Source organism: Primulina tabacum, chromosome 5, assembly GCF_025594145.1.
Source record: "Primulina tabacum isolate GXHZ01 chromosome 5, ASM2559414v2, whole genome shotgun sequence".
Lineage (NCBI taxonomy): Eukaryota > Viridiplantae > Streptophyta > Magnoliopsida > Lamiales > Gesneriaceae > Primulina > Primulina tabacum.
In genome coordinates, this window is record NC_134554.1 from 10,851,559 (window position 1) to 10,871,100 (window position 19,542).

The 19,542-nt window shown below is 32.4% G+C and overlaps 2 protein-coding genes across 3 annotated transcripts; one reads left to right on the forward strand and one right to left on the reverse strand.

Moving 5' to 3' along the window:
* Positions 1–4,871: 4,871 nt before the first annotated feature.
* Positions 4,872–7,643, forward strand: LOC142546461 (WEB family protein At2g38370-like). 2 transcript variants are annotated; one of them, XM_075654186.1, is made up of 2 exons: positions 4,872–5,231; positions 5,785–7,643. In XM_075654186.1, the coding sequence occupies exons 1-2, from the start codon at positions 5,061–5,063 to the stop codon at positions 7,273–7,275; spliced, it is 1,662 nt and encodes a 553-aa protein (XP_075510301.1). In that variant the 5' UTR covers positions 4,872–5,060; the 3' UTR covers positions 7,276–7,643. The 2 variants fall into 2 exon arrangements, with proteins under 2 accessions (XP_075510301.1, XP_075510302.1); XM_075654187.1 differs by having other exon boundaries at positions 4,874–5,231; positions 5,788–7,643.
* Positions 7,644–15,182: 7,539 nt separating this feature from the next.
* LOC142546463 (CBL-interacting serine/threonine-protein kinase 14-like) lies at positions 15,183–16,890 on the reverse strand. Its single transcript, XM_075654188.1, has one exon. It carries the CDS (start codon positions 16,540–16,542, stop codon positions 15,259–15,261), a length of 1,284 nt encoding a protein of 427 aa, XP_075510303.1. The 5' UTR covers positions 16,543–16,890; the 3' UTR covers positions 15,183–15,258.
* Positions 16,891–19,542: the final 2,652 nt, after the last annotated feature.

Below are 19,542 nucleotides of genomic sequence, written 5' to 3' on the forward strand. Positions count from 1 at the left end.
TATGAAACCTATTTATTTTGATTCCTATAATAAATTATAATCTCCATTTTTTCCTCTTTATGTGTAGGGATGACAAATTTCCCCTCAAGTTTGAGGTCACGCGGGGAAAACACGAAATGAGATGGGTTTGGGGATTTTTCAAATCCTCGAATCAAATCGGGAACGGGGGTATATGAATGTTATCCCCATCCCTGAACTCTCGTTGAGGCATTTGATAATAATATCATTATTACTTCTAAAACTAATGATTTTTCCTAATAATTAACAAAAAATAAAACTGAAATTCATAATATTCAAATATCTTTCATGATTCAATTCATCACCTCATGATAATTATGTGATTTCATATTTTTTGTTTATTAAAACTATGAATTAACAAAGTTAGTTTTTTTTAAGTAATATTAGTATGTATATGTCAGACCATTTAAATTAACATAAAATCCACAAACAAAATAAACCAACGCATAAAAAAGAGAGAAACATAGTGATCAATCCAGCTCGTCCAATACAAACTCGAATCTCGGAAATGAGTGGGGGAGGGGATGACTAATAGTTAATCGGCCCACAAATAGAGAGAATAAAATTCAATGCAATAATAATTGTTGTGCGTAAAACTAATTCAAACATTTCATCAAACAGATTTTGCTAAATATCGTTACATCCAAATATGAAATAAACTTGAAGGATAGGGAAATACAGACCATAAGAAAAGAAGGGGAAAAAAAATTACTCTTTTTGTGAGCCGTAATAATGCTTATTTTTTGGAAAATGCCTATCACTAATAAATTTAAATTTGATACCACTAGATTTTTTTAAAAAAAACTATGGGCTCCAATACCACTTGTCCTAAATCTTAAAAATTAAAATTTTAAAATGAGTTTATAATGGACTTACAATGAACTTTTATAACTTGGGTTAATCATTTTCGTACAACGATAACGAATACGAAGTAGTTGTTATAGGGACTCATTTTATATTCACATGGGTGCAGGCTCGAGACGTGACATCAAGTTCTTTCCGTACTTCATTCTTCGATCATGATAATTATTTTCCTTCTTTGTCACAATATATATATATATATATATATATATGTATATATTGGTGTTTTTTTCTTTTATATGTTGGGTAAAACATAATTGGATTAAAGTATCTGCCAACAATTGAAATAGTGTTGGATACTAATTACTTCAGACTTTACTTGTGTCTCAATTGCTGATCCCTGCATGTCTTATTAATAATATATTGGAGCAATGCGCTATATATGTTCTTTTAAAATATATTGTTTATGTAATCAAATAATATATTATTAATTAATTTTATATGAAATAAATATGTTCTAAATAGTTTTTATTTTTATTTAATTTGACTTAATTGTTTTTGTGCTTCTGATTTTAATTAAAAAAAATTGTTATTTTGTGGTCATGGACTTTTATAATTTGATAAGGATATAAATTTTATATTAAAAAAACCATTATTAATAAAATCTGTAAATAAGAATGGAGGATGCCAAAAAAAATTGACTGCGCAGATATCGGCTATTGGCTCAAGAAAGACAAAAATCTGGCTACAATTTGAACCAGTACAAATATATGAGCTGTATATATATATATGCGTATAAGCATAATATATGTAGTAACTGAAGTAACAGGAAGCACGAAAGAAAAGCAAAACCAACTCAAGACACGAATAAAGAACTAAGTAAAATATAGTAAGGCGAAGAGCTTAGGCAGATCCACCGAGTAAACATCAGCCCGAATACGCCCATCACAGTTCTTATCATCCCTTAATTAAACAAAAATTGGAAGTCGGAATCCTCTAGAAAACCCAGCTCAAAAATCGTCTCGGCTTGTGAAGATCCGCATTAACTGGTGTGATCCCTGAATCAGAAAACCAAGAATTCGAAGACGAAGATTTTGGGAGGGAGGGAGGAGAGGAATATGTGGAGTGGGAATTCTTCTTGATGGCATTCATTCTCTTTAGTAAAGCGTGTAGCACCAGCTTGGATCCGGAGTACTTTTTCTTCGAGTTGCTGTTCGAATTCCTAGCGTAGTAGGAGGGCGGAGGCGTGAGAGGAGCGATGCTAAGATCGTGGGGAAAGGTAACGTGCTTAGGGGTACCAGGACAAGTCTCCCACACGAAGGGAACTGCACCCGAAACATTCCCATAGTATAGTACTCTGAAAGAAGGGCTGGATTTCGAGCTGTCCTTGGATAGAAGCTTGTCGAATAGCTTAGCATCGTCATGCTTGATTCTGAATGAATTTTGATGAAAATCAGGGCTAACACAAGGCATCGTTGTCTTTGTGTGTATGTGTATATCGGAGTAATATATTATATGTATGTATATTTATAGAACAATTTAATTAATGTAAGTCTGTGATCATATATATATATACACAGATGACATCAGCTCGCTGGGGAAAATAGAACAATGGAGCCATTTTGACTTCTTTATGGCGGTTGCGTGCGAGCTGAATATGTATCAACTGTTGGGGGTAGTTTAGGGACGTTTTGATCTTGTTAAAACTTATATATGTATCAACTTAAAACTTATCAGTCAACAATATTACATTTTTTCTTATATATACAGCAAATGATGAATCGCTTATTTCTTTATGATTGTGTTCATGAATGAAGGACGTCTTTTTCATCAGATTATTGGGCAGCATGAAAGGTGAATTTGGGATTTAGAAAGGCATGAAAGGTGCTAATTAGATCGAAATCAACTTGCCATTGATGATGCATTATGGGTCAGTTTATGCTACCTTAGATTGCTTCTTCATATATATATTTCACCGTCATTAAGTCATGTACGTATAAGTTGATGATCTCTATAGTTTAACATTTGACCATATTATATATGAGAAATATTTCAGATACAGCGTATAATAATCATGCATCATATTAAGCGATGCGATCATAGGTTGAGATTCGAAACTTTATTGAAAGAAAAATATTTCACAGTCGTTGTAACAGTAATAATAAATAGATAAAAAAGAATGGCAATTGACTTATATACACGTGTCTAAAATATTTTATATAAAATCAATAACAATTTTACGAAAATATGTATATCTTTACAAGCCACGGAAGGTTTTAAAAAAAATCTCTCATGGTATTCAAACATGATTGGAAGATACATAGTTGTCTTTAATATGTATAGATTAAAAGATTAATCAATTCTGACTAAATTTTGATAATGTAGATTAATCAATTCTCAAAGGTTATATTAGTTGACATTAAAAAAATACCAATCGACATTTGAATCAGATCATGCATCTCAAATCAACGTAAGTGTCATGTCATGTAGGGCCTTTTATAGTATTGATTTGATTTATTTTATAACTAATTCATTAATCAGTCAGAAAGAATTTTATTTAAATTCTTAACCATCAGGTGCTGATCTAGTACGTTAGTGGCTGAATAGTTCATTATGTTACGTCTCTCATGATAATATTAAATAAAGAGAAAATCATATATATATATATATATATATATATAATATAATGATGCAAATCGAAAAGTGATCCATTTTTGTTCTGAATTCCTATCTTTTAAATGGAAGTTTGGGCTACGCGGGCGGGCTATCCATTTGAATCGATGTTTGGCAAATAACCATATATCCTTAAAGAGTTCATTTTTCAAATCTTTATTCCGAACCAAATCTAAAGTAACTAATTTTGGTGATTTTTTTTGTGTGTGATAAAAATTCTTGTAAAATCGTTTCACGGTCTAATTTTGTAGAATTGATTTTAGACTTGACTCAACTCATAAAAAATGATGATATATTTAATGTCAAAAATATTATTTTTCATATTAAGTATGAATCGTATCGACCAGTCTCATAGATATAGAACCGTGAGACCATCTCACAAGATTCATGCTCTTATCTTAAATATTTTAATTAATTTTAAATTTAATCTCACATTAAAGCATCCACATTTGTGTTCAAATTAGTGGATGAGTCTTAAAGCACCCACCAGCATTCAATAGCTTGACCGCTCATTTCTTTTTTATTTTTTAATTCTTTTTTAAAAATAATTTGTAACAATAATTAATCATAAATCATGAAATAAATAAATACATGAAATTATAAAAAACATAAACTTAAAAATATATATAAAAAACGTAATACAATCAAAATCTATGAATTAGTATTTTACATATTTCAAAACATTTAAATTATACGTTATTTTAAATTGTATAAAATGTCATTTTTTTTCTTATACTTCTTCAATTCAAATTTATAATAAAATTTTATTTTTCAATAAATACATTTGTATTATAATATGAAATAATTTTAAGTAATAAATTTTTTAACAACAACATTATTATTTATTTTAAACAATAATCATTTAAACAAAGTAAATAAAATTAAAAATATATTTATTTAATATAAAATAAGAATAAAGATTGATGGGTGGATTTCGACACTCACAAATAACAGTGTGTTGATGTTAAAATGAATATGAGAAAATGATGATGTTAATATAATGTGTCTGTGAGTATTATAACATCCACAAACATGGATGCTCTTAGCAGCAAAAATTAATTAAAATAATCCATAATCATAAATGTTATTTTATTTCTTTTTAATATATATATGGTTTTAGTAATTTTTTCATATCCACTATTTTTCTTTACTATATTATATACATTATTTTACACACGCAACGAATTTGTAAAAAAAATTAGTTAGCGGCAGTGGTCTTCTAAAATCTGAATTTAGATTAGATCAAATTTGAAGAACCAACATCTCAAAAATATTGTAATCAGATAAACATAAGCAATTAAAATTCAACTATTTGTAGATTAGTCTTGATATGCCAAGATTTAAAATTTAGAACCAGATACCTAAATATTCTCGATTTAATAAGGAAATCTCGAAAATATTTCCCTCCCAACCGGAATCTGGGAATGGCTAAATCCACAAAATCCAGACGTTGGACTCTTTTTCAATCATCACACTATCCAAAGTAAGTTAACGTTACTCTGTCAGTTCACTCTTCTAGACTATATACATACACAAAACAGTCGTGCAAACAAGCCACACTTGTTGCAATGGCTGCTGAAGCTTCCCAAATCCTTAATTTGCTGAAATCAGAGGGTGAACCCGGCTCGGAGAGGGTCGAGATCGACACATCAGCGCCATTTGAGTCGGTTAAGGAGGCTGCCAACCGGTTCGGTGGAATGGGTTTCTGGAAACCCAGCTCCCGTATACATGCCTCTCAGGTTACATTCGGAATGATTTTTTCTCCTGTTCAAGTTATATAAAATGTTTTGTTCGTTTCTGTTTTTGGGGTTTTATTTTTGCTGCGATTTCGTGCGAGATAATGGCTTCAGAGTGTTGGGGTGCGGAGAATTGCTGGGATTGACGAGTGGTGGGTTCATTAGTTGTTCTTTGATATCAGGGGAGAGATGGGGGGTGGGGGAGACTCTTTTAAGCTAATTTTGCTGGTAATTTGATATAAAGGTCTACCCCTTTATACCAAATTTAGATTCATAGTTTAATTATGCCTTCTCTCGTTTTGTACTCGTATCCCATCTCCAGAAGTCCATTTACAGTCTCCTACACCTTTGTTTTCAATTTATTATTACTGTACGAGATGTCCTATAGTTTTTTATTACTGCTTCTGCCGTAGTAATGATTTCTTTATTGCTGGAATAGATTTGGACACCAACTTCCTATCCCAAGTTTCGCAAATTTTGCCAATGTGTGGCTTTCTACATGGCTAGATGGTTGACTAAGAAGAGTTGTGCTGTTTTGTTATGTTGTTCGTGACAGCAGGTTGACGAGAAGATTAATATTGCCAAAGCAGAGAAACAGGCGGAACTGATAGAAAGGGATATAATTATCAAGGAAAGGGAAACACTGGATGTTTTAAAAGAACTGGAAACCACTAGAATAATTGTTGAAGAACTGAAGTTCAAGTTGCAGAAAGAAGCATCCCAAACTTATGCATTGGCCAAAGAAAACTCCAGGAATCATAACAATGTGCGTTTTGTTGCTGAAGAAACAAAAAATGAAAACCATGAAAGCAATATGAATGTCTCTGATGCTCCTGGAATCATCCTACTTGAGCTGGAACAGGCTAAGATGAACTTATCAAGGACTACTACTGATCTTGTAGATATTCGAGCTACAGTCGACCTGTATAACAAGAAAATTGAGAGAGAAAGAATGTTGCTCGACAAAACCCGACAAAGGTTGTCTTCTAATACGTCAAAAATTTCGTCTCTTGAGGAGGAGTTAGATCAGACAAAACAGGCCCTAGAGTTAACCAAACACACTGAACTCCAAGGTAGTTCTCCTAATCACTTGGATATTGTCACGAGGGAGCTCCAGAAGCTAGGTTCTGAGACAGAACAATTCAAGGAAGTTGGGAGAGCAGCAAGATCAGAAGTTTTGAGGGCATTGTCACAGATTGAACAGACAAGGAGTGGGATTAAGACGGCGGAGATAAGGTTGGTTGCGGCTAAAAAGATGAAGAAAGCAGCCAAGGCTTCTGAAGCTGTCGCCCTTGCAGAAATCAGAGCGTTATCTAATGGTGAAAATAAGTCCAATGCTTCAGAGCATAAATGTGAAAGTGTGACTCTTACTTTGGAGGAATACTCATCCTTAATCTCCAGAGCTATAGAAGCAAATGAAGCTTATAAGGATAGAGCAGTACTGGATGCTAATTTATCAAAGACAGATATCTTAAACAGGGTTGAAAACTTAACTGAAGAACTCAAAATTAGCAAAAAGGCATTGGAAGAAGCATTGAGTAGAGTGGAAGCAGCAAACGAAGGTAAACTGGCAGTTGAAGTGGCGCTGCGTAAGTGGAGATCCGAGCACAGTCAGAAACAGCGGTCCGTGCACAACTCTACTAAATTTAAAAACTCTCATCGATTCCTCCACCGAAAGGAATCTCATTTGCTCGATGAAAATGGTATGAATCATGGGAATGACGAGTTAAAACCTGTGTTGAAGCCAAGTCTATCGATTGGGCAAATATTGAGCAGGAAACTGCTCCAAACCAAGGAGTACGAGAATGGGACAGAAGGAGAGAGGAGTCTCAGGAAGCGCCAAGTGTCACTCAGACACTTTCTTAGCAAACATAATGCTAATCCACATTCTCCTGTCAAGAAAGATGGTAAAGAGAATCTCGAATTTCCTTCACCGAGAAATAAGTTCAGTTTTGCTCGAATCACAATCCTGGTGAAAAAGCAAATGAAGAATAAAAAGAAGAAATCATCCTCAATCAATTTGAATGTTTCTCAGCTAGAAAGATGAACTTACTTAGGCGGGGATCGTCAATTAAACTTTTTTTTCACATTATTGAAGTGTTTTATTAAAACTTATGCTTATTAGAGTGGGGCATATAAGGTCATTTAACTTGTGTTAAGTTAATGTCTGAGTGAGAAAAATGTGTATGGTTTGAGTTTGGGCTTGAAGATGTGTTGGTATTTAGTGGCCAGAAGGAGCTGAGCTGTTGGTTCCTTGCGGTAAAAAATATCGTTCGCATTCTTGCAACTTAGTGTTGGTTCACGTTGTCTGCTAAAGAACAACGATGTGTGAACATAATGTCATAGTTATCCGACGACGAAGCAGCGTACTGTGGATACATTTCAATTCGATTTAATGAAAGGCAGGCGAATATGTTTTTGTGTAACACTTTTATTGTGATTGTCATTTTCATTCGACTGATAACTTGTTACTTTGGCGAACTTCATTAGCTATGATTTATTTGATTGTCATGTATGCTGAGTGGAAATCACAAAATCTACCATTAGCATCTAAATTTATTCCAGTCTGAAAGCAAGAAGAATATCGAAGCTATTAGATCGTTAGAAATCAGCATTGATTTGTTATTGTTGCATTTTATCAGCATTTATGTGGAGGCATCTACATGCATGATTAGATGCTGATATGAGATGTGTTCACCGAATAATTCTTTGCCATTGATTGAGTAGAGAATTCTAGTGCATTATTAATCTTCATTGCCCGAAATATTGATATAATTCTATCCGATGGGGTATTGCGCTGTGATGTTTTGCTAAAAATCGTGATACCTTATCGAAGGTTCGGACCATAATCGGGGAGTGACCTGGCGCGAGGTCGGATCTTTGAATGGTATGTCAATAGAAGCAAGAACGTTAGAAGTCAGTCGGGGAAGATTGTTCAAGCATAATTCTACCGACGCTCGAGTCAGAAAATAGGAAAATATAGAAAGTATTGTGTGTGTTCAATACGAGTGAATTTATGAATCAATGAATAATAGAGTTCTTCGTCAGCACTTTTATTTGTCTTTGTTAGAGTCTCTCCTTATATGGTTTATTTCATCCTACCCATGTGGACATTGCCCCGATGGATGGCCAAGATATAGAATCTCCGCCGGAGTTGGGTAAGAACAATTACTTAGGCGGGCTCAGGAGGTCGACTAGTACCCTTAATCCGCCCTTAAAATGGATATCAATGAGGTCGTCCAATCGGATCCAGGATGAGCTCCAAGACGAAAGGCCGATCGTTCGGGCCTGAGATGAGCTCCCGGATTATCTGGTAGTTGGGCAATCTCTTGGGCTTTAAACCCCTTATCCTATTGTGTCTCATACTATTTCTCTGTCTTCTAACCCTTTTTAGAGTTTTATAGAGTGTGTGCACAAAGCTGGGTTATCACAATGCCAGTAGCTGTTGGTCACTTTGATTTTTAACTTATTTTTCTTTTTCAAATAAAAAGGTTGTTTTGTTGTGAAATGATGCATTAATTGTTCATGTTCTACAAAAGTTGTTTCTGGATTTATGATTGTGGAAAGATTTTTATAGAAATTGGAATTTTTAAAATTTTTGATGTAGGTAGGACTTGTAAAAAAAGTCGAATTTATAAGTTTAGGACTACAGATACTCTAATGTTACAAGTTAAATAGCACGCCCTGCATAATAATAAAATTATTTTATTTTTATGTATCATAGTGTGAGTGGCAACGTCTCCTTTTTGTTTAGTATGGTCGTGCATTTGGCTAGGGGAATAATTCTATTTTAACAGTTGTTTGCTTCAAAATTTTGTTGGCATGTTACATACGCAAGGAAAAAATTAAAATGCGACAAACAAAAAATTTAACTTATAAAATATAAAGAGACATGAATACTCAATTTATTTGATAGTTTTTATGTCGACAAATAAAATTCTACCCAAAATCTAAGATGAAATTTTAGTGGACCGAAATTCAGATCCTTTAAATAACGTGAATATTTTATCATGACATTAAGAACATGAACTTACATTTAGCTATCTCCTTTACCTATCCCCAATTTTCACTTGGGCTGGAATACTATTTTCTGGACCAACAGTAGTAATTATATATCTGTTTTGCTTTATAGTGTGAAAACATTAATCAGATGCATATGTTTTCACTTTAATAATTTTTTCAAGAAAACTTTTTGTATATAAAACTTTGATTAAATAACATATTGACATATAAATTTTTATTTATGATTCCTTATACATATATGCAAAAATAAGGTTAATTTATAATGAAATATAACTTAAATACATATTTTACCCCTCATCACCTATATGTAGAATTTATTTAAAATTATTTATATTTATTTATTACGTATTATGTTATGTCACAATTTAGGGATGTAAACGATCCAAACCAAACCAAACAGTATCAGGCTTCAGTTTGGTTTCCAGCTCGGGAAAAGCTCGAGCTCGACTCGTTAAAAGCTCGTTTAGCATGTTAATCAAGCCAGGCTCGAGCTCGGCTCGTTAAAAGCTCGTTTAGCATGTTTAACTAGCCTGGCTTGAGCTCGGCTCGTTAAAAGCTCGTAAAGCATAAAATTGAGCTCGAGTTTGAGCTTGATTCGAGCTTGTTAAAAATTAAATATATCTGTAAACTACTTTTAAATCAGACATAAAAATGTAAATTCATTCATAAATAACCAAAACGACACAAATAAGATCTAAAAAACATAAATCAATATATTATTGAGCATTCCAAGATAATACATCTAGAATATACATCATACACTGTTATCACCATATAAATAACAATGAAATAATTTCACCCTCTTTAATACCTCAACTAAGTATGGTGAGAAAGTAAGGAGGACTTCAAAGAATCCATTAAAATCAGGAATTACAAAATCATCTCCAATAACAACTAGTCAAGTATCCTGCAAAATTCATAATAACATTAGTACTAATATTTTTATTTGTCATGTGTTCAATTCCTTCCATTGACATTAGTACTAATATTTTTATTTGTCAACTCAACAAATGAGTCAAACTCAAGCTTATGAGCCACCTAAACGAGACGAGCTCGAGCTCGCGAGCCTATTATCAAACATGTTTGCGCGCTCACGAGCTGAATATCTTTAGGCTTGAGCTTGGTTTGATTAATTTTTCGAGCTTGAGCTTGGCTTGATATGATTAACAAACAAACTCAAACGAGTTTTTTATCAAATCGAGTTTCGAATAGCTCGCAAACGATTTGGTTCATTTACATCCCTAGTCACATGTAATATGTAAATAATTAAAAATAATAATTTGATCTTGGATAGCATTAATTGTTCTTCTAAAAGAGTGTGATGCACACGTTGCCAGTTGTTCTACTACCGTGAGACATAAGTTTTGTTAAAAGTGACCAGCATTTGAATATTTGATATTACGTTGTATAAACTTATCTATGCTTGGGAAAATGTTCATATAAATTCTAATTATGATAAATATATATATATATATAGTTAATTGAAAATTTCATGAAATCTAATAAAAATTAAATAACAAAATCATGGTTGGTTTGGAAATTGATTTTAAAAAATTCTAATAATGAAAAATAAATATTAATTTATTTTCTCTGTTTTTCAATTACTTTACGAATGATCACCATGTTTTTTATGGCAAAAATATTTAAATAAATAGTCATTATAATAAAAATATAAGTTATTAAACTGAAAATTTTAAGGTAAAAAATAAATTGAATTGAAAACTGACTTAAAAATTTTAAGTAAATAAAATTATCTCAAAATTTATACTCGTTTGTAACGTAATTTATCTACATATTTTATATGTGCATACTATTTAAACAAACAGTAAATATGATATAAAAAATTATTTTTATTAAAATTGATGGAAAAAATGATTTACCAGGAAACTGATTTAAAAAAATAAAAAAGTATCATCAGTTTAGTTATTCAAAATTATTTATATATTTATGTAATATAATATCATATATAATATTTAAAATAGTAATTTAGTTAGATTTTATTGAAAATTGACAAGATATATAATTGAGTTCTATCAACAAAATTCCATACGAACTAATGAAAAAGTGATGCACCAAAAAAAAAAAAAAAAGAAGAAGAAGAAGTTCTGCTCATGTTTTTGTTCTACTGTAATCGAGAAAGTGAAACAAAACAGCACTTTACTGACTCAATCATGCATGCATCTCTTCTCAATAATTCATATATCCCTTTCAAATTACTTTGGATGTTTCTTATTATATAAAAATTATGTAATATTATTTTTGGATAATAATAATAATATAGTATGAGAACCATTCAATCACGAACTTATTGAATAATAATAATAAATTAGTATGGGGAAGAAGCATTCAATTATGAGCTGGGACACACACACACACACACACACACACGCGTACACGTACACCGGCCATTTGTTGACATTAACAGTCGGATGATTCAATTATTGTACGCACTTTACAACGTGGCTGTGGTTTTTGTGTTTAATTTGTCAATACGAGGGCCTCATCATTCAAACGTAGATAGACGAGTAGGCAGGCGAAGCACAGTTCGTGAAAATGGGAAAGTGAATGCCAATAAATACGTGAGCAATCGTTTTGCGCCAAAATCAACCAGACGTCTGCTCCAGAGCTGTGGTTTATTTATTATATTATACTCGTACAAAACGTGTCTTCCGAATTCATCATAAACACTTTGGTCAAATATTTGTATACTGAAATGAAAAGGAATGGTATGTTTATCCCATCCAAAAAAAATTAATTTTTTTTGGATAATTTCTTAATTAAATTTCTAAATAATAGCTACTAAAAAATGTTTGTTATTATTGAAAATAAATAAAATTATAAATATTGATACTCTATTAACTATTATAAAACTATTGTTCTTCGAGCCAATTCAATATGTTTATTTAAATAATTAATATTTTTAAAAAATACATAATAATAATTAAAGGATCGTGTGCTGGTGTCTTTGAAGACATTTCAAACAAGATATTCTCCAATGAGCTATAATAGCTCGTGTTCTAAGAATGTTAATACCAATGAATTAAATCGAGTTTGGTTAAAAACAAAGCGGAAGAGACTCGAAGTAATCCTTCGTGAAGAAGACTGTCAAATTAGAAAACATTTTAACTTGTGAAAACTGAATAACTGAAAAGCAGGGGATCAGTTGTCGCATGTATCAGTTCGGCTATGGTAAGAACTGAACTGACGGATGCTCTAACTGATCAAGTTAGTTTGATAACAACGGCTAATCAGTTAGATACACAAGATATGTTTATGGATGTTCGGAGACTTCAACTACTCCTACATCACCCCTTCTACCACATCGGGTAGGATCCACTAGAAGACTTTGATTTATACAACTACTTGTACAAACCCACCCAGCCTAAGACTTACCCACTGCTTAACTGAACTCCTAGTCTAGACTGAAGGCAGCACCTTCCAGCCAATACTTCTTTAACGTCTAGGTGAGAAAGACTACATGCACAAGTTTAACGTCTTTGTGCAAGACTGTAGTTCAGTGGTGGTGGAGTGTGTTCATGTGTGAGCTGAACAAATGATGTTCTCACATACTGAGGGAAGTAAGCTTCTGAACTAAACTGATATGACTAGGAATAGTTCCCTTTAGGTTGAATGCTTCTTTAAAGCTAAAAGGCAAATAAGCGTGTCCTTTCTCTTTCCACACACTTTCTTGTTCTATTTTGTTTCTCTCTTGTTTTCGCCTCCATTGACCTTCTTTATATATAGGCGGGAAACTGAACGTACAGTGGGACTCAATTATTATATCCGTTGAATCTTAAATTCGTTTCTTGGACTCTGTGTCTCGACTTTTCGACTGCCTTTCTGAACTGTTTGTCTTTAATGCTCTGATGCAACGTTCATTATTGTCCTTTGACTGGACAATTGCTTTGTACCTTTGTGTATAGCTGGAATCAACTGAATGAGTTTATATTCAGTCTGCAACTGAAAGATTCTGACGCTCCGAACTAATCAGCTGATCTTCGGTTGGGCTGGTGAAATCAGTTGACTCGTCAGTCGAACTGATTTCAGTCTCGTTCAGTTGGACTGATCAGCTGGGTTTCTTCATCAGTGGAACACTCTTTCGGCTGGCCGAGCTTCTGAGGTTCTCCTGCTGAATCACCTATCAACTGGACAATCAGCTGAACTGCTCATATGACATATCAGTTTGTCTGATTCAGTTTATGCGATCAGTTAGTTCTTCAGTTAGCGATTCAAACACCTCGTAACTGATCCTAACTTCTGTACACTAAGGTAAAACATTAGTAACACAAGATAACAAGTTTTGTTTACATCAAAATTAAGATTAAGAACTTGAAAAATTCCAACAATAATTTTCAATAGTAATAAATAATCAAATTTAAAACAATTTTATTCAACTTAAATAACATTTTGTATAAAAAAAATATATCAATTTTGTTTTTGACAATATGTCAAATAAAAAAAAAACAAACAATAAAATTATTTGTACTTGAAAATAAATAATAAGTTTGTTAAAATATTTATAATTAATGTACATTTATAAAAATTTAATATATTTAATTTCTTATGAATATCTTATATATGTATGTTGATAAACTTCTAAAATTATGTATCAACCATGTGCGCGCGCGCACACATATATAAGTTAATGAAAAAATATCATATACAAGAATTTTGAATTATAATCAAAATCAAGATATAGATTAACTAAAATTATAAAAAATAATTAAACATCAAATTTTATATAATAATTAATAAAAAAATAAATTTTACTAATACAAAATATTTATTATTTTCAATTTATAGGTCAATAAAATATTATATTTTTTTGTTATGTGGTGTAATACTTTTTTAATAAATATAATTTTAAATTTTACGAGTTTTTGTAACTGGAACTTCAAAAATAAAATGAACGATGTTAATAATTTTGATTTAAACTATTGTTAGCAATAAAAAAATGTTTTTAAAATGTACAAATAAAAGGAAAAATACGTAGATGAGAAAATAATGAAAATTTTACTGTTTGTATTGAGTATGTGAGTTTGAGATATTTTCAAATTAATTGTATATCAAAATCGTTAGGTTGAATCAAAGACATTTTTTGACATTTTATTATGGTGCCTTACAATTTGATTCTTGTACTTAATGGATTCAATGTAGTCTATTGATTTTTTGAATATCTATATATTTTTGTAGAGTTTTTAAATATCAAATTTGAATATCACATGACTTTTTAAAATTCTACAAAAATTTATATTGAATATCACTAAAATTTTATACAATATATAAAAATCTAAATTAAATATCACTTTTAAACTCCGTAAGAAATCATTAAAAGATCTAAAGCCAGTATACACCCTTAATGTCATTTCAATAAGGAACTGACATGCGAAATTACCGGTCAATTCTCTTGTACCAAACATGACGTACAAATTATTATAGACAACTGTTTCTTTGTTTATTTTCATTTAATTATTTCCTGACTCACTTCATTAATCATTAGATTAGATTAATTTGTCGATTGCTTAATTTCAAGTAAAAGAATCTTTTGTTGCTTTTCAATGTAAATTATATTATTGATTTCGCGCCGTAAAGGTTTGTGGTGTTTGGATGGAACATTTTGTAAAACGAACATAATTAAGTTAGGTTTTCCAAAATAACAGCAAACAAGAAAATAATTAATAATATTTCTTTAAAATAATTCATCAGTTTGATTTATTATATATATAATATAACTTCTTTGTAATAATATCAACATTTCTCATGGTTTGTTTGTTCGTTTTTCAGAATAAAAACCTCAAAACAAACATGACATGTATGCTAATCAAATTAAAAAGTAAAATCTCGATGGAATATAATAAATACCAGGGAAAATTAATTTACAAGGAACCTGGCAATGCATATTTTGTCCTATTATTGAATAAAATACTCAGATAAAAATTAAAATTCTCTATTATTGAATATTATTATTATATACAAATATTTGACGTACTAATGAGTGGGAATTACTCTACTCGCCGGAGATATGCTCTTCCGAGTGATGGACTAAATCACTCAGCCGTGGCTTCAATCTCTCGTTCCAAACATCCCCTTCAAAGCCACCTCTCGTGATATCTACCACCACCAGCTCCGCCGTCAACCGGTTCACCCCCACCGTTAATTCACAACAACCATTATTCTTCCCCTGCAGCTTCAAAACCATCCCATTCTTCACCACACACATCCCCTCCTCGTCCGCCAACTCCGAGATTCTCAGGATAATCCTCTCCGGTGTTTCGGCCGACACAAACATCTCTGAACTAACGGGATCCCCGATTCCACTGAACAAGCCCGATAGAACAGTACCGGAGGAGTAGGAGATTAAATCGAAGGCGTTCAAGAAGCGGGCTTCTTCTCCAGGTTCCTTGAGCTCGAACGTCTCTGTCACTACCGCAGGTTTAATCTGCTTGTCCCCCTTTTGAAACCAAGGATCCAGCAATATCTCGTCGACCGTGATTCTGGTGCTGGGGTTGGGGTCGAGGATACGGGACAAGAACCGCTTCAGCTCGGGTGAGGTCCATTTTGGACAACGGAAATCGCCCTTGTAGATCTTTCTATACATGGCCATTAGATTGGTGTCGTTGAAAGGCAAGTAACCAGCATTCAACACGAACAGAATAACTCCGCAGGACCACACATCAATCTTCGCACCATCGTAGCCATGTTTCGCGAGGATCTCAGGTGCAACGTACGCCGGGGTCCCGCATAACGTGTGGAGCAAACCGTCGGGCCGAATCTGATCGGTAACGGCGCTGAGCCCGAAATCAGTTATCTTCAGCTCCCAATTGTCGTCCAGCAATAGATTCTCGGGCTTTAAATCTCGGTGATAGACTCCCCGCGAGTGGCAGTAACGGACAGCGGAGATCAACTGCTGGAAATATTTGCGGCTAAGATCCTCGCTGAATCTGCCATTTGCAACCTTGGTAAACAGCTCGCCTCCTTTGGCGAATTCCATGACGAAGTAGATCTTGGTCTTTGTGGCGAGTACCTCGAGGAGGCGCACGATGTGGGTATTGTCCAGCTTGTGCATGATAGAAATCTCCCGCTTAATGTGCGCCATGAGGTTTTTCCTCATGACGCGTTGTTTGCTGATAGCTTTGATGGCGACGCTCTGACCGGTGCGCAGGTCGCGGCCGTGATAGACTTTGGCGAAGGCCCCGCAGCCAAGGAGTTTGCCGAGTTCATATTTCTTGAAGAGATTGATGCTAATCTCCTCTCCGGCGGTGTCCTGTTGAATTGAAATTCCTTCTACCATAATTGGAGAGACAATGAATTCCACTATCTTCTTGTATATCCGCCTGTCTTGCACTTATTGCATATTCGTTCCAAAAGGGACGGAACAACAGATGAAACGCGAGGAATCAAATACAGATTTGTTTTGAATTTTTGCAGAAATCGTGTATTAAAAAATAACAAGCCTTCATAGGATGAAAATCAACAGAATTATTCATAATTTATCGGGATGGTGATTGGAAAAAAAAAAAAAAAGGAAGAAAGAAGAAGGTAGGAGGGGAAGAGGAAAACGAAGGAGAGATGCTTAAAAGAGGTTCAAGAGAGACAGGAAGAGAATAAAGAAGAGGCGTAGGATAATATGAATTGTGGCGAATACAAGGATCGTTATTTATATTTATTAAGGGACTCTTTTCCAAAGCGATTTTAAATTTTTATTTAGATAAAGATAATGTTATTATATTAAATATATATCAGAACTAAAGTTTTAAAATTTAAACCTGTCAATATAAAATGTTCCGTAAGAACTAGGTGGTTGTTTTTTTAAATTTATGGTATAAACACAATATGATATAGAATTTTTATTTAAAATGTAATTTTGACCCAAAAAAAATTTATTGACCGGATTAAGAAAGATAATATGTATGATAAGATATTTAAAAAAGATTGAAGAGATAGGTTAGAGATAAGAAAAAGGCTTAGGATAAGATACAACAGTAATTTTTCTGTAAGACGATATCACTAATCTTTATATGTGAGATGAATCAATCCAATCGATATTCACAATAAAAAGTAATACTCTTAGCATAAAAAATAATAATTTTTATGTCGAAGTGATATTTATGTATGTAGCGTCGTGTAAGTCATAAAAAAAAGACTTATGTTGGCAAAATATTCAAACTCAATCCTTACATTAAAACACAAAATAGTCATCAAATGGTTGTAAATTGGTTATATGTGTTTTTTCACGTCGTCCAATACAATGCATTGTATGAAAATTAAAAAAAAAAAAAAAGAAAGAAAAACCGACGTAGCCTATATTGTATCCATCATATCAACTTTTGGTGTGCAAAAGTGAGGAAAAAGCATTGTTTTGGCGGAAAAATAGTGAAAAGTGCATTATTTTAGATAAAATTTGAAGTTAAATTTTTGTTTTTTCTATAAAAATTTTTTTTTGGATTTTTTTTGTTACAGTTAGTTTATAGATATTTATTTAATCTAATAATATACTTTTTTTAAAAAAAAAAAAAAACTTAAAGACACCAAAATATTTATTTGTGATTTAAAAACAACTTTTTACCCAACATTAACGATCATGAAAATTAATGTGTTTATTCTTTAAATTTACATGTTTATGTTATGAAGATATTTAAAAGAATCAAAACTCTGTACTCAAACTTACAAATAAATAATCGATTTGACCAAACGTGAGAAAGGTGCGAATTAAGAATTCTTTTGTTTAAGAAAGCAGATTTGTCGCTTAAATTTGTTATACAAAGTCGATCGTTCGTCGTCCCACTACAAACATCCACGCTCAGATATCAAAAAGATTCTCGATCTCAATAATAGTAGTTTGCTTATCATTCACAACTGACAACTCAACGGCATACATAAAATATTCTCTGTGGATCTTAGTCTTCGGATCACCATCTGTCTTCAGTTCTATAGCTGGAACTTACTTTCATCTCACGGATAATATATAAAATCAATTTCAACTCTTCATACAAAATCGTATCTTGAAATTCGAACAATGTATACTCAATTCCTAATCCAGAAATATTTATATAAATCGGATCTTTTTGACTTTCAAACTTGGAAATTGTCGTCGTTTAAACTAAATCCCATATTTTGAAAACCTTATTCCCACATTAAACTCAAATCTCTCATCAAATCTAAGACTCCAAATTCATTTAGCGATAAAATTTTTCAGCCATTTCTTTGTTATTAAATCCTCCATGCTTTATATTCTGACAAAAATCTTTGTGAATTTTCAAATGCCATTATAAGATTCTTTTCACGAATAACTCCATCAAATCTTGTAGCACATCCTAAAAAAAAAACCTGTAGCACATTGTTTTATTTTTATAAAAATTAAACTGAATAAAAATAAAAATAAAAAATCCACGAAAAATAGAAACCTAACAAATATATATAAAAATTGTAATGGAATCTGGTGTTTATTTGCGCAATCCAGATGCATTGGTCCACATCAGGCAATTGCTGTGGTTTCCACGAAATTTCTCTTCTCAAGTAAAACAAAAGGCAGAGTTTTCACACTTCGACAAAACCACATGCATAAATACGAGTTGTGGCCCATTTTATTTGCTTCAAATTAATTCAGAAATATATATATATATATATATATATATATATATATATATATATAGTCCTGGAAGCAATAAATATATACAAGGGAAGATATTATTGCTTCCAGGACAAGCCTCTTTTTTAAAAAAAAAAAAACTTAAACGTTACAATATGAATTCCCTTTTTGTTTTTGTCTTAACTCTGCATATTAAGTTCTTACGTTTGGAGCTACACATATGCTGCATTTTCAATAATATTAGAAGAATTACATTACGGTTAAATGATTGTATATTTAGTTCCCATTTCAAGTTCACATTATTTCAAATATGAACAATATTGGAATATGCACGTGCAGCGACCGACCCTATGAAAAAAATATGTCTGTTGGACAAATGTTGACAGGCTTGCTAATTAATTTGTATTTCCCAAAGCTCGGTGTTTCAATATGAGAATATTTATACGCGTGATGTAACTACGTACACTTGGAAGGAAAACAATTGATACACACAAACTTCTTCTTCTTCTTTTTTTTTAATATGTTTTGTAGCAAAAGAAACATGAGAGCTTAACGCATGTGTCCACAAGGGTGCAAACGAGTCAAACTACTCGTGAACGACTTAATAAAAACTCGATTTAGCTTGATTTGATCGAGCTCGGGTAGCTCAAATCTTCACTCGAGCCATGCACTTGAAATAGCCATGTATCGAATGAACAAATT